Source organism: Eptatretus burgeri, chromosome 13, assembly GCF_056783735.1.
Source record: "Eptatretus burgeri isolate ZD-2024b chromosome 13, Ebu_testis_v1, whole genome shotgun sequence".
Classification (NCBI taxonomy): Eukaryota; Metazoa; Chordata; class Myxini; order Myxiniformes; family Myxinidae; genus Eptatretus; species Eptatretus burgeri.
This window is the reverse complement of record NC_140973.1, coordinates 5742020-5758574: the sequence shown is the minus strand read 5'-3', so window position 1 is coordinate 5758574 and position 16555 is coordinate 5742020. Positions and strand designations below refer to the sequence as shown.

Below are 16555 nucleotides of genomic sequence, written 5' to 3'. Positions count from 1 at the left end.
GCTCTCCAAGTGTCGTTACAGTTTCCTGAGGTTTGAAAGTCACCTGCTTGGAAAAGAAAAAGAAAAAGTCTCAAAACATACAAACTTGTGACGTCAGTGAAACGATGCTCATTCTCTTCCCTCAATTAGACAATGACCGCGTTGTTATAGCTTTGTGGTTTTAATGAAGACATTTTAAACATATGATGAATTGATGTTGAAAGCATGACGTCACAAAATGTACTTCATGCGCTAAAATTCATTAATATGGTTTATTATTATTACCAGAGTGTAATTATTCAGTTATCTAGTTATCCAGTTCCATCAAATTGTGTCCGACTTCTGGTGACATGAATGATCAGGTTTCTCCAAACATCCCGAAGCTCTGACAGAGACAGTTTCGTTGCGGCCTTTACCCCATACGTCCATTATTCGCAACATGGGTTACACAAGGATACATAAGGATATTAGACACAGGTGGAGGCCATTCAGCCCATCATGCCTGCACCACATCAACAACACCCCATTTTATCAACACAAGATGCAAAGAAGAAAATGCAAAATTTATTATTATTATTTTTGTTCTTTGTAGTTTTTGTAGATTTTGTCTTTTCTTTTTCTTTCCAGGGGAGGGGGCATGGGTAAAGATGGTTCTTAGGTTAAAAAAATATGGTTCTAACAAAAAAAAAACACACAACATTAACCACACCACACCCCTTGACGAGGCCCCCCCCCCACCAACAGCACTCCGTACACACGCACACAATCACCCATCAACACTGAAACTACCTAAAATTGCTGCCAACATCCCCACACCACTCTATCTCTATAACTTCCAGGTACCTATCTAATTCCAATTTAAACTTATCCACCGTTTCTGCTGCCACGACCTTTCCAGGGAATCCATTCTATGCATCAAGTACTCGCTGAGTAAAAGACCCCGACCCTTTACAACAACATCTCCATATTTTTATTTTAGCATCTTTAGGATATCCCTGAACATGCTACATGGTCTCATCCCCACTCCTCCCCTTATTCCCCCAATTAAATGACGCCGTTTTGACATGCATCTGGTCTCGTGTTCATGTGGCACAGGCATGACGGGCCGAATGGCCTCCTCGGTCGTTTCCTTGTTGTATGATCTCAGGTTTCTGTGCGAGTTGATCAGAAAGTTCTCCAAATCATTCGTCAAGCAGACACACACCCCTTTCTCTCAGGTACATTTCCAATCCTTTTCGGCTTCTTTTGGAAGCTTTGTGAGCCATTCCATGGAATAATCCTCGTCTCGCACACACAATTCACCTTAACATGCCCCAAACTAGATTGTATTCATGGAATACTTACCCCGCGTAGTCTTGAGAAGGACTCGGTCCGAGCCAACTATGTGTGCTGGATGTGCTACATCAAATGGTCATGTGACATGTGGTAAAGTTTCAATTTCCTGTTGAACGGTTTTCTGTGTACGCTCTTAACAAGATGCAGACACGTATATACGTACGCGCCCGATTGCTTAACCCCGCTCTTTCGCGAAGGGGTTCTGTGCATGCACACTGAGCTTTCTGGGGTGGATTACATCATTTTGAAAGTCCTGTATTATCATTTGGTGTAAATTTTTTTTTTTGAAACTTACACATGGATATCATTACATTATGCAGTATATGGTGCACAGGATGTGTCGACTTGCAGTACTTGTAAGAGACATTTCACCTTAAATGGTTTACCAATTAAACTAGCACATGGAGGTTTGCGTACTCACCTGGGAGGCGTTGTTGCCTGGGTTTGATTCCCGACCCAGCTACAAACCGCCATTCTGGTGTATCACAGGCACGATGAGGCATCAATGTGTGTGCCGTCCCTCGGGTGCACGTTAAGCTGGAGAACCCGTCTACCAGCACTGGGGGGCGTTGGTGGACGTCAAAGATCCCACGGTGTCCTTCATGAAGAGGAGGCGAGTTGTCGCCGGCACCCTGAACAAATCACAAATCTCTGCCCCAACTACTGCTGGGAAGGCAATGGCAAACCACCCAGTGTAACTCTTAAAAAGAAACTGCTTTGGCAGCTCACTGAAACTCTGTAAATATATATATTTTGATGATGATGATGATGATGATGATGATGATAAATTTTAAAACATCAACAAAAACCAGTTTGTTTGCGTTAAATTGCATGTAGATAAAGCCGAGTTCAAATCGATAAGAGAATGTCGAGTGTGTGTGTGTGTGTGTGTTACTTCTTACCGAAGGTGAATGGACATCATGCTTTCACCCCTGTCTGTGAACAGGATATCTCAAAAAAGTTGTGGATTGATTTGGATGAAACGTCGTGGACATATTGGGTGTGTGTGACAAGGAAGAATCGACTCGATTTTGGTGAAGATCCGAATCCGAGAATTTCACCATTGAGAGATGGGGCCAAAAAAATGATGTATAGCACGATATCTCAAAAAAGTTGTGGACGAGTTATGACAAAACAATCACGTGTGTCCCACGAGCGATAGACGTCACCGGCCAGAAATGATGTAAATCACCTTGGAAATCAATGAATGGGTGGTATAGTGGGGTTTTCAGTTTGTAATGGAGAAACAGGACGTGCACCAATTAGACTTCACTGAGGATGCCTTTTTACCTCCTCTTCTCATTTTTTGCACCTTTCTGGGATGGAGACAGCTCATAATAAAACTTCCACTCAATAAATAGTTCTACTTCCAAAGAACCATACATTCCTAGTTATAAGAACCCCAATTTTATGGACGACTCATCCTATACACACAATTAATTATCCCAGAAATGTTTTATTCTAATAAGGGAACAGACGACCGAAATGTGATGGCAAAATAAATTCTTTCAAACAAAGGGAAAAAAATAAATAAATCAACCGCTTTTATCGATAAAACATCAGAAAGAGTACGATGCGCTGTTGTAAAGGCCAGGCAGCGTATAAACAAACTGCTGTTCACTATACAGTGGTTGTTGAATACATCATCATTGAAGGATTAATTAACAAACCTCGTTTGGTTTTCAAACATTAGATTTCCATGGAATTATCCATTAATGAACTCCCTGATTAGTTCGTAAAATCCGGTTCTCATCGTTAAATTTGAATTTTCTGCTCACTTTTTACCTTTTCATCCTTCAGCACGAACCTCGTGTCCCATTGAAATGAAACAAAACGAGAGAGTTCATTGAACACCTTACCCCCACAATCTTGAGAAAAAAAAGGACATGGGTGGGGTCTGTGAGTGACAAATTTGATTGGTCGAGATGATGGAAAATGCCGTAATATTTTGTTCAACTTCGGCTAAACGAAAAGCTTTTGAAAGTACTAAAATAAATATATATATATATATATATATATATATATATATATATATATATATATATATATATATATATATATATATAAAAAAGGTGATTTGTGTCCTACATTGTTTCAGTAGATAATTCAATTTAAATAAAATAAGGATTTTAATAGTTGTAGAAAAAAAAACAAACTCAAATTTACCGCCGTTGATGCACTGTCTTATTCACCACCTTACCTGAGTTCTTTGTTCCAGTTGTTTGTGTCCTTTATGACATCCTTAAAAACAGTAAATTTCCCGTTTGGAATTATTTTAAATTTTGTTTGATCGTCTGACAGGCAAGAGAGTAAAAAACAAATTCCCTTACTCTCTGCACCTAACTGTGCGATTGGGACAAATTCAGAGCCAAAGTAACGATGAACTACAGTTTCGTTTTTCCATTCATGGTCAAAATATAACATTCAATTAAAATCAAGTTGTTCGTCGAAAATAAACTGATCGTTGTGGACAGACAGATACAGACAGGGACAGACAGACAGACAGACAGACAGACAAAGTGAACCAATTGATTAACCCCACTTTTCACTTCGTGCACACAGGGTAATAAAAACACACCATACAAGAACTTACTAGAAAACACAAGTTGCACAAAACTATTTAATGAAAATCGTACAAGTTGTTAGGATGGGAATGTTTATAAACTTTGCATTAAATTTATTTGGGAATACCCTCAATGTGTGCCATACAAAAATACATCAAATCAGCTCAAAGAGAGAAAACTCATGAACAGATATTTACCAACTTAGGGTCCCACACAAAGTGGTACTGTATATAATCCATAATAATTTAAGCGATTAAACTATGTACATTACAGTCAGACGTTATTTCTTTGTCGATGTAAAAGGCGATGTGTGTGTCAGATCGTCGAGCAAGGTGGGGATGGTCGGCCTGAAACCCCTCTGGTGAGGACATTTAATCAGGACCGACAAGGTTATACTGGGGGGGGGGGAGAGGGAAGAGACATCTCACCCCAACTTTTCATGGAGGGGCATCTTGCCCCCACCTTACTTTATACGCCATGGGTTATTATACAAGTTCAAAGAATGTGAGATTGTGTTTAAAATGGTGACCAAACGAACGAAAGGAAGGTGTGTGGTTTGAGGCGGTATAGGTGAAGGGTTCAATGATGGTTTAAAGATGCGATATATGGAAATGCCGAAGTGTGGAATCCAAGGAAGCGTGAAATCTGAGGATGAGTCTGGGGTGGCATAAGGAGTGGGGCTCGTGGGGTCTTGAAGAACGTGTAGAGGTAAAGAGGATCATGTGGTCTGGGGGAAGACTGGGATCTGGCATAGCTCCGAGTCTCGGGGAGAGGAAGGTCCAGAGAAGCTGCAGGGGATCTAGGAGAAGGCGGGTTTTAAAGGAGCGTGGAATGCGAGGGTATTCGTTCGTATATGTAGAATGCAAGAACGCTCGGGATTTGAGCAAGTGCTGAGTCTGGGAATGCGACGTCTCCAAGGCCTGGAGGTAACGACTCCAGAAAAGCACAAGGGGTGGTTCAGTTTTACATCGAGTGGAGAACACGCATGTGGATGGCAATTTAGAGACGTAGAATAAATGTGAAAAATACATGACGGACACTGGAGTACGAGACATTTATGGGATGTCATGAGATCGTGCTCAAAATGATGTCTGCAAACATGACGTGAAACACCATTCACACATTTGTTGAGTTATTGCTAGACAGGATATCTCCCAATTGAGTGAAAGGCCATAAAATGCATTTAAAAGCACATCTCATGATGTCACTCACCGAGTAAAACGTCGCAGATACACAGTACAATAACGGTAAATCAAGACACCGGTGCACGACACGGCCTACTTACTGTTTTAGTGCATTAGTAGACAATGGTGCTCAGGATACATGACCCAAAGTATCCAACATAGTTGAACATGAAAACAGATCTTAAAATGCCACCAAAAGACCAAACTTTTAAAATATGTTCAGAGCAGACAGAATCAGAAATTTTGACTGATGGCAATGATCTTCAGTCACATGATGGGCTGTAGTTGAGATCCAGGTCGACGCAAAGAAAAAGGGAAAGCTGTCCAGATTATGTGAGGCCTTGAAAGGAACATCCACGCGAGCGATATTTCATGTGAGATGCATTACTGTGGCCAAGACTGTGAAGGCTATAGAGGTCCACAGAGTCCCAGCCTAGAGACAGACGCTTGTCTCACGTCGCACCACGCACTGATTGCAATGCACCTTACAGCACCACTGGAAGCGACACTGGCAAGTTTCTCGGACTACGGTGACCTCAGAGCGGGCACCCCGTGCACAACAGAGCAGCTGGCAGCCTCCGGTACCAGGGGACGTGGCATTGCAAGCCCTTCCGCGAGTCCCAAGGCTCCCGACCCGACGGTTTTCGAGGCAGAAGTCAGGTGACTCGGCAGAGTAGAGCAGATCATAGCGGCCGTACGGCTTGATGTTGTGCCCCACCGGTGCCAAGGTACGACCGTCGTTGCTGGCGGACACCTTGAAGGCGCCGTCGAAGCAAAGTTTTAAGTGGTCACCAACCTCACGGAAGGGAGGCATTTTTTTCCAGCAGGTGCGCATGGCACAAGAGCCCGAGAGGCCGTGGCACTTGCACTCAATACGCATGTGATCTCGAACCGCCTGGGGGAGAGAGACAGAGGGAGAGTGAGAGGTGTGTGTGTGTGTGTGTGTGTTTATATATATATATATATATATATATATATATATATATATCTATATATATATATATATATATATATATATATATATATATATATATATATATATATATATATACATACATATACATGTCTGTCTTTCATTGTGATATAGTACAATATATTATTTATTCGTGGAGTATAAATATCTCGAGGATTCCTTGTTCACCATACTATAATTCGAGAAGTGTCTGCTTGATTTATTTGCACTCCTAAACCACTGAAGGGAATGAGGTGAAAGTTGGTGGTTGTATTTGGGTTGGAGAGGGGGAGGGACACAGGAAGGTTTGATGGACTTTGACTGCTCCCACAAACCTTTTTAAACTCCCCCCCCCCCCATTCCATAGTGGAGAGTGTTGGCTGAAGACAGAGGGAAGTGGAGGAGTATTGTGTTCAAGGCAGGGCAGAAGATTGGTAACACTGGACCTCACCCCTCATAAAGGGAAGAACAATATATATATATATATATATATATATATATATATATATATATATATATATATATATATATATATATATATATACATACACACATTTACTCCCTTGATCTATGGCTCATGGAGGAGCTTGTACATACAACTGCTGGACAAAGACATCAGTTGACATCAGTGTACTTTTTCATGAATTACAACAACAACAACAACAATAGACAAGAGGCAAACACATGTCATATGGGATTTCAACCTGGATTCCAGAATACTTCATGAGCCAGGGATTCAGATGGGAATGCCAACAGGTGAAATCCAAGGTCATGCTTATGTGTCGTGTCATACAGTATGTAGATCGCTGTTGGCCTGATGTTTCAATGGTGAAGAATCACTTTTTAAAAAAATCTCGTATCTGGATTCGGATCTTCACCAAAATTTAATCAGTTCGTTCTCATCGCACACCCAACCTGGGAACCTGGGAAAGTTTCGTCCGAATCCGTCCATAACTTTTTGAGATATCCTGCTCACAGACAGACAGACAGACAGACAGACAAAAGGGTGAAAACAGAACCACCGTCCACCTTTGGTGGCGGAAACAAAATGAAATAAAATAAATAAACAAACATAATGGTGCTTCACACATGTTCTCAATTGTGCAAGATTATGACCCAGTAATGTGGATGTTCAAGGTGCAAACAAGGCAGTCCCACGTGATTTCTTACAATTTCTCTCTGAAGTCATTGTGAATGACGTCACAATGGATGGAAGAGAAAAAGGTGTTCCCCTGTGCAAACTTAAACCTTTACATTCGTTGTGTTTTTTTGTTTTTTTTTCATGTGCGGTAGTGCCAAAAAGCAGTTCGTTTTCAATTGAAAAAAAAGCAACAACATGCTGTCTCAAACGTTACCTGTCCCAAATCTCCCACAATATACCTGTCCCAAATGAAGCAGCAATACAACAGCACATGCAATACTCGAGCTAGTTTGCACATTCTCTCCAATCATGAGCATGAATCCTTGAGCGGCATGTCGTGCTCGATTAGTTTTTTTTTCTGTATGCAATGTCAAGGCGAAGCAGTTTGCCGTTAGGTTGGTGCAGAAGTAGCACACTTATAACTTTGACCTGCCAAGTCTTGGTTCGATTCCCGACCTGACTATAAACCGTCCGATGGCAGCTTCACAGACAACGAAGTTCACAAAATGCACGACGGATGGGACTTTGTGAACTCGATGAACGTGGGTTTCCTGGCTGCTTTATCATTAGCTGATAGACGTTAAGGATCCCATGCCGGGTGTCTATCATAAAGAGGAGAGTTATCGCCAACACCCAAAACAAAATATAAATTCCAACTCAAAGCACCTCTCGTCGAATGTTACTTCTGGCCAGGCAATTCATGAAAGACTTGGGACACAACCTTTACCTGGCTGACCCCAAAAGAAGGTGGGGACTAATTGGGGACACAAAAATAGTATGCTTCTAGCTTTTTTAACCCCCAATCGGGCATCAGCCTCACTGGGAGGGCCGAAAGTTTGGATCCTGTCCGTAGGTCCGTCCAGAGCCTCGACCCGAAAATGACTGAAAGCATTACTTGCATCATCGGCAAACGTTTGCAATAACATCTGGGCATGAGGTACGTCAAATGATTTTTGGATCAGAGCCCAAAATCATGGGACACACAAGAACAGGATAGGATGCTTTCAGGAAGCATTATTTATTTACATAAACTTTACCATGTCTACTACCAACACACCACCTTTAATTTTTTTATTTTTTGTACACAAAGCCAAGGCTCGTGGAAGAGATAGTACACTGAACATATCAGGATGAAACAGTAAAGAGAGCGGGACTGGGAGGGGGGGGGGACACACCAACAGCAGGGTTGATGGACAAATTAGAGGAAGACTTGGACAAACTAAGTCCAACGGGGGCTAATAATGGGCGTGTGGAGGAAAGAGGGGTAGGGGAGGAAAACGCTGATGTCAGATTGGCATCAATCTGCTGGGATATTATTGAAAATTATATATACTAGTGCGGGCCCGTACGTGCGTCCCCGTACGTGTAAAAAAAAAGAAAAAAAAGGAGTAGAAGAACAATTGTGACATCAATCGTGACGTCATAGCTCCGTGTCCTGTCATTGGTTTGGTAAATAAATCACACATTTGTCTGTATTTGAGTCTGTGAAGAGGTGCCTCGACTTTAGGATTTATTATTTCATTATTATTATCTTTACCCTTTTGAATTATTGTCCTTTGTAAATATTTGTTTATTTCCATTAAATGTAATCCTTTTAATAAGCTGTAGCCGTGTATTTGTAGTGGGGTTCGAGTATAAACCCCCCTTGTGCTGTGCTCCTCCACCCCTCGACCATTTCACCCCCTTCCCACGCGCACATTAACTCCCAGTCTCGGTTGTAGGCCTTCAAGGGAGAAGCTTTGCCATCTGTCTAGGTCGGGGTTAAACCCCCTGGACAAGATAATATCTATAGTCGTGTCCAGAGGGTTAGCCCCAACCTGGAGGGATGGCCAAACAGTTCTCCGTTGGAGGCTTAAAACCGGGATTCGCGGAGATTAGGGCACGCGTGCGAAGGAAATGGCAGTAAAGGATGGAGGCACACGGGTTGTACTCGAACCCACAACAGATACTCAAACACAAGCAAATAGAATAAATAATGATTTAATAACGAGAGAAAAAATAATCAACAGTTATAATGGAACAAATCAAGACGTAAGGTAACCTAAATCTAAATCATACACACACTCAAATACAAACAAGGGGAACAGAATAAAACAAAGAAAAATAATCCCTCCTTCATTTCGGCACTTAGCTTCGGGTCCAGGAGTGAATTACAGTCGCTTGAAAGTCACCAAACTGCTTCGTCACTGCGGAGAAGAGGCGCCCCAAAATGGCACCGAGCCACTCTCTTGGCGGGAAACGTGTTCAACACCAAGGCTCACCAACCGCCGTGTGGCTTCCTCGTCGATCACGCTTTCCGATGCCACGGCGCTCTGCAGAATGGCGCCGCTCCCTTCGATGATGTACACAAGGCTTCAAGGTCCGTCTCTCACGACCAGCCAAGAGTCAATAGCCAGCATCTTGCTCAACACGCAGGCCAATTCGCCTCAGCACGAATACGAGAATCACGCAGCCGTTTTGTCGTGCCGAGAGGAGAGCAAAGCGAGAGCCTCTGTCCCGGCCACGTTCCTCTCTCTCAACTACTGTCTGCTCTTGGGACCTCACCCTTCTTCTCCACGAGCAGCTTCCCCGTTCTCTTTCCCAGAGACGCACTCTTCTTCATCCTACTGACGTTACGCCCATATATCATCTACCTGCGGGGGCGGGGTTTCGCCAGCTGTCACCCTTGGAGGTGGGTCTTCTTGTCTCCTTGGTCGTGCAACTCAGGTGTAATGGTTGTTGTTGTTATAAAATCGTAATTCTTTCATTGTTGGCTTGTAATACAAAAATGTAGGAAAGGTCACAGGGGGCAATTACATACTGGGGGAAATTGGTCTTAATCCCTTTCTAATTAACACAGCACCACCCCCCACCCCCCACAAGTCCACGTCCACGGGCCAAGCAACTCTATACAATCCTATCTCTCCTCTGAAATTCCCCCTTCGACCCCACAAACATAACAATCATGTATCATCATCACACCATTTGAAAGCCTTTATCGCTGAGCAAGGGTCAGCTTTTTGCAGGCTCCAATTGAGATACCCTTTGTTGTAGCAATGTTTTTACAGCCGGATGCCCTTCCTGACGCCAACCCTTTAGTCGCCTTCGACCCTGCAGGGATAATTACCAGTATACTGCTGCTCATTTCGCCGACCTTCGGAAGGATGACAGGCTGAGTCAACCCCCCTGATGCTAACTCAGCGGCCAGCGGGGCTCGAACTCAGGACCCCAAGGATCCCAAGCCACCGACTTAACCACTAAGCCATACCAGGCTCATACATAACAATCATGTATATATATATATATATATATATATATATATATATATATATATATATATATAGATATATATATACATATATACATACATATACACATACATATACATACATACACACACACACACACACACACACACACATACACACATACACACATACACACATACACACACACATACACACACACATACATACACACACACACACACACACACACACACACACACACACACACACACACACACACACACACACACACACACACACTTTACCATCACTGCTATGATTTATTTACTTACATGCTTTTACCAACCAACTACCTAAGTACCACCTTGAATTATTTATTTATACACACTTTACCATCTCCACTGCCAACACACTTCATTGATTTATTTATTTATACACACTTTACCATCATTGCCATCTACATGTACCACCTTGAATTATATATTTATTTTTCGATCATTTACCATCTCTACGAGCTACATATTTATTTATTTAATTTATTATTTCTATGTAAAATCTCCACGTCCCATTTTTAAGGTTTGGTTGGGGGTTGTGTCCTCGATAAGGACTTACATCCTTGTTCTTACTTTATCTATGCTTTCGAGTCAGTCTATTCTCTCAATCTATAATTTCATCTTATCCCGCACTTGTTTATGGTTTTTGTAGAAGAAGGCATAGAGTGTTGTTTAAGTGGTTGATTTTTGTCGACCGATCTCATCTGCAATTAACCACGGAATGGAATAGGTTTCTTCTTTCGTCAAATTAAGGCTTAAGCCATTAATGTGAACACGTGACCAATAGTTTTACTTTTACATTTTCACATCGAGAAGATACAATGCATGGTTTCTAATATACTAGTGCGTGCCCGTACGTGCAAAAAAAAAAAAGTTTCAAACCGTGTGCCAGAAACAACAACCACACAGGCCGTTCCTTCGCTCTCGCGTGCCTGTATGTGCGTGGCTGTACGTGCATGGCCGTACGTGCAAACCCCCAAAAAACAAAAACTTTCAAACACACACACAGGCCGTTCCTTGCTCTCGTAAACGACGACTGGATTGGGGCATTGTGTTTATCTATAAATGCGCATAAGAAATCGAGAAATTATTAGAATACAGTAAATCATCACCATCCGGAAGTGGTGCGTGCCCATACGGAATGTTCACATGCATTCCACGAATTATCGCTTTCATTGAAGTAACAACTGCTGTAATACTTACACACACAGAGTTAATTAAAATCCAAATTAAAATCAAGTTCACCTCCCTGTCTTTGCTTGCCATGACATTCGCTGCCATTGACCATTGCCACTCCTATGCCACGGTAACTATGGTGCCCTTTCCCCATCGGCCACACCTACACCACGGTAACTATGGCGCCCTCTCCCCATCGGCCACACCTTCGCAGCAACGTGTCTTGTCATTGGTTTGGTAAATAAATGGCCATAACTTGGGAACCTCTTGTCCGATTAATATCAAACCTTGAAAAGGCACATCCTCTGGTCCCCAGCAATATACCTGGCAAGTTTCAATTAGATCGGACCAGTGGTTGTTGAGAAACAGCGGTCACAGACACACACACACACACACACACACAAACACACACACACAGAGTGCTGGAATTATAGATAGACTAGTACGTGCCCGTACGTGCAGCAAAAAAAAAAATATATATATATATAAAAAAAAAAAATTCAAACCGCGAGCCAGAAACAACCACACAGGCCATTCCTTCACTCTCATGTGCCTGTATGTGTGCAGCCCGGAAGTTCGCATATCACAGTTATGATTATTCGCAATATAGTTTTAATGGCCAATTATTCAATTAGCGCCAACATATTTTGCCTTCTCGCAATGTCATCACAAGGAAAAACACAAAGAGAAGAGAAGAGAAAAAAAAGAAGAAAAAAATGTACGTGCAAAAAAAACCAAAAAAACTTTCAAACAAACACACAGGCCGTTCCTTCGCTTTCGTAAACGGCGACTGTATTGGGGCATTGTGTTTATCTATAAATGCGCATAAGAAATCGAGAAATGATTAGAATACACGAAGTCATCACTATCCGGAAGTCCGTACGTTGTAACCCGTAATGGCGAACGCGGCTGAGCTTCCCTTCCCCATTGGCCACGCCCACGCAACAACGTGTCTTGTCATTGGTTTGGTAAATAAATGGCCATAACTTAGGAAGCACTTGTCCGATTAATATCAAACCTTGAAGAGGCACATCCTCAGGTCCCCAGCAATATACCTGGCAAGTTTCAATTAGATTGGACCTGTGGTTGTCGAGAAACAGTGGTCACAGACACAGAGACAGACACATAGACACAGACACACAGATTGCTGTAATTATAGATAGATAAAGAAGAAAGTTCGTTATGACGAAAATTGAAAATTTTGTCTCATTTGTTTGTTTGTCTGTAAGTGCGATAACTCGCGAACACTTTCAGCTATCTTCGGAAAACTTTACCTGAGGATTCCAAAGGACAAAAGTGAGGCTGTCAATATTTTTTAACTATATATGTCAAAGGCCAATGTGACAGTGACGTCATTTGCATAAAACAGATACGACCAAAAGTGTTTGTGCTACGTGACATCAAACTTGACACAAATGAGTTGGAAAACATCACCTGCAAATTCCAAGCAGATTTGATAATCTAATCGTCATTAAAATGCAAGATTTCTGGAGGGGCTGGGGGACAGATGACATTTACAAAATGGCAGCAATCAGTTGACGTATAACTGTTTCCATGGCAATAATTCGCCCAATTTAAAGTAGAGGGGTTTTGGGGTTTTTTTTAGACACAAAAAATACGCTAACTCGGCAATGTTTCAAGATACAGGGATCAAATTCCAAGGTGACAGTGACGTCATTTGCATGACTTTTGACATACCTATCAGGCGACCTGTGGTTTTTATCAAGCTACCTGCCAGGATACCGCCTGATGCCTTCTTGTTTGTTTGTTCGTTTATGTATTCGCACTCTTCAGGAAGCAGTGCAACCAAACTTTGCATGGCCTCTTCTTTCATCCAGAGGACGGTCAAGGGCTATGTTTGGATAAAAATAAACTAAAATTAAAACCAGATAATTGCCCTTGAGGCCTCAATCGTGACTTGTGCTAATACCCTGCCTGCATGTTTTTTTCTTCTTCTTCCTGGAAGCAGTGGAGTAATATGAATTGTGAAGATTGCCTATTTTGTATTAATTAAGTTTGTGTTGTTGACAACAAATCATCACACCCTCATATCAGCATACAAAGGCTAGACATGAACAAAGAACTGGAGAAAATTAAATAACTGAAAAATATGTACAGAATCCAAATCAAATACAGGACTGGAGAATCAGGGGAAACCCATAGACACAAAGATGGAGTCATCAGGAGGAACCTGGGTAGGATTCCTGTTTCAGCCACTACTCCTCTACCCTCAAACCTATTCAGGCGCAACCAAGTGGGCCTTACAGAAAACTTTCTGCAAGAATTCACTTCTTCTTCGAGAGATCGATAACGAATGAGAGGAATAGAGAGTAAAAGAGATGAAAGACAAGAAAAAGCAAGAATGAGAACGAATAAAGAGAATTGTGAAAAAATTCGAAAGAAGTATGAAAGCAACAAAGAACAAAGATGTCAGGAAGAAGCTGAATAGATAAATTTCAGCAGTTACTCTCCAGGGTCAAACACAGCAACACATACAAGCTACCAGAGGTTTGTCAGCCGGGAAGCACAAGCCACACAACATAAGGATATGGTACAAACAATCAAATGGAAGATCAAGAAGGAACCCGAAGAGACCGAGGACGAGCTATTTCATTAGTTTATGTGTAGTTAGACCTTTACCCCTTGTCTAAGGGTTTGGGGGACATGTGTCGAGGTTGTCTAAGGGTTTGGGGGACATGTGTCGAGGTTGTCTAAGGGTTTGGGGGACATGTGTCGAGGTTGTCTAAGGGTTTGGGGGACATGTGTCGAGGTTGTCTAAGGGTTTGGGGGACATGTGTCGAGGTTAGTTTGGGCATCCCCAGTGTGATGTCTTTTTCACCACTTGAATCTGCTCAATCTTTTTATTATTTACCACCAACCACTTGGTGCTCACTGTAAACAATTGATCCTCTGGACCGGCACTGAATTGCATTTCCCGCATTCTTCCTTCCCTGTGCTTCCTTATTCTTCCTTATTTCATTTCACATGGTCATGGCACCAAGCACGATGCTTGATGCATATTCATGGTCTGCGGGATGACGCTTCTTGCATGGGAACAGCACACACAGTACAAAGGACGTTTTACTTGCACAGGGAGGGATGGGGGCGCTCTCTGCGTCCTTCGCACGTGAAAGGAGGGGCTGGGGGTGCTCGTGGCGATCACCACAGAATGACGTGGGATTTTCCGTGGGCCACGCCATGGACCCACCTCCATCAAGATGTGCACCAATTAGAGAGAGGCTCGCATGAGAGGGCCATGTCCTTTGAGGAGAAGGGAGTCCAGAGTGTGTATGGGACAGAGTTGCTGAAAAGCTTGTCCTGCAAGGAGCAGAAAGAAGCTCAGAGTGCAGAGGAGAGAAGGAAGGAGCCCAGAGTGTGGAAGAGAGCAAGAAGAAATCCCAGAATGTGGCTTGGTTTGGATGGAGCTGTTTGTCCCAAGTGCACAGCAGAAAGGGAGCAACGTGCCATTGGCATATCTGGAACACCGGAGAGGATTTGCCTCCTGGGTCTGGACGCCTCAAAGATACCACTGCATGTCCCATCGCGGTGCATTGCCACTCTACCACCCATCTTCCCCATCCTCTCCCAAACTCCGTTCATTCCAGCTGGCACGGCTTTGGCAGTTTCCGCTTGGCTGCACCCGAACCGGAGTTGGTAGTCGGTAGTTGGAACTCTACCTCAGTCGGTAGAGTGACTCAGTTCGAGCAAGACGTGCCGAGGGTGTGGTTTCCCCGGTAGTCGAAATTGCATAGTTAATTAGGTAAATTGGTTATAGACAAATAGACCCTACGCTACGCGGTTGAAATATTGGTGACCACGGTCGGTTGAACGACCCGCCGGCTCGCGGAGTTATCCGAGCGATGGCCTACAATTCCGGGGAGTTTGGTGGGAGACGACGCAAACCTCCCCCGCCTTGTGGTCCTTCTCGCCACCGACCCCCGGCCCACAACACCAAGTAAGATTGTCTAAGAATATGTGTTGAGGTTAAGTCTGCTCTTCTGTGCCTTTTGCCTTGTGCATGTAAATAATGTGCTTTCCACCATTGCTTGCGTGTGTGTGTGTGTGTGTGTGTGTGTGTGTGTGTGTGTGTGTGTGTGTGTGTGTGTGTGTGTGTGTGTGTAAATAAAAAGATTGTTGGTTGTTCTTTCCTCCATTGGTCCGGCATAGTTATTTTTAGCAGGGGAAGTTGTACCCCACCGATTGGCTCTACATGTTAGCCAGTACATACTCGGCAACTCCGCTCAGCTGCACGTGATCAGGTAAGATAAGACTAGTATGTATCGAGGGAACGAGCCCCCCTAGATCCGAGCGCTTCCCCTTGTGGCGAACCTCGAACCCCGGGCCGTAACAATATATTTAAAAGCCTGTTTGTTTTTGACCAAGTATGTTTGTTTTGGATGGATGAACAGACCATCAATGGACTGCCTTTACCCCATTGGTTGGACAGCTGACCCAACTCCACCCACAATTGTAACCTGAAAAAAAAAGAAATCATTCGTCCACCATTTTGTGAAGGCGACAGATCGCATAAGTTTCAGGCCTTAGACTTCACACCTCTGGTGTCAACGCATGGGCCAGTGCAATTGGAATTACCTGAGCTCTATAACCACGATGTATTATATATCCACATATTCTGTACACAACCCTGGTTGTTACCCCTGCCACCGAAGGTGGACGGACGCTATGTTTTCACTCCTGTTTGTCCATCTCTTTGTCTGTCTGTGAGCAGGATATCTCAAAGAGTTATGGATGGATTCCGATGAAACGTGGTGGGCAGATTGGGTGTGTGGGAAGGACAAATTGATTCGATTTTAGTGAAGATCCGGATCTGAGAATTTTTGTTAATTTCTTTGGTGATTCTTCACAGTTGATACATGGGACCAAAAATGAAATACATCATGATATCTCAAAACGCTACGGATGGGTTATAACAAAACCAGGTGG

The 16555-nt window shown here is 43.0% G+C and overlaps 1 protein-coding gene across 1 annotated transcript in view; it reads right to left on the bottom strand.

The window, feature by feature from the left end:
* Positions 1-3573: 3573 nt before the first annotated feature.
* LOC147013727 (protein Wnt-6-like) overlaps positions 3574-16555 on the bottom strand; it is a 30114-nt gene continuing 17132 nt past the window's right edge. The window contains exon 4 of the mRNA XM_085850891.1: positions 3574-5957. Coding sequence (XP_085707017.1) covers positions 5496-5957 — 462 coding nt within the window. The 3' untranslated portion in view covers positions 3574-5495. The remainder of the gene's footprint in view (positions 5958-16555) is intronic.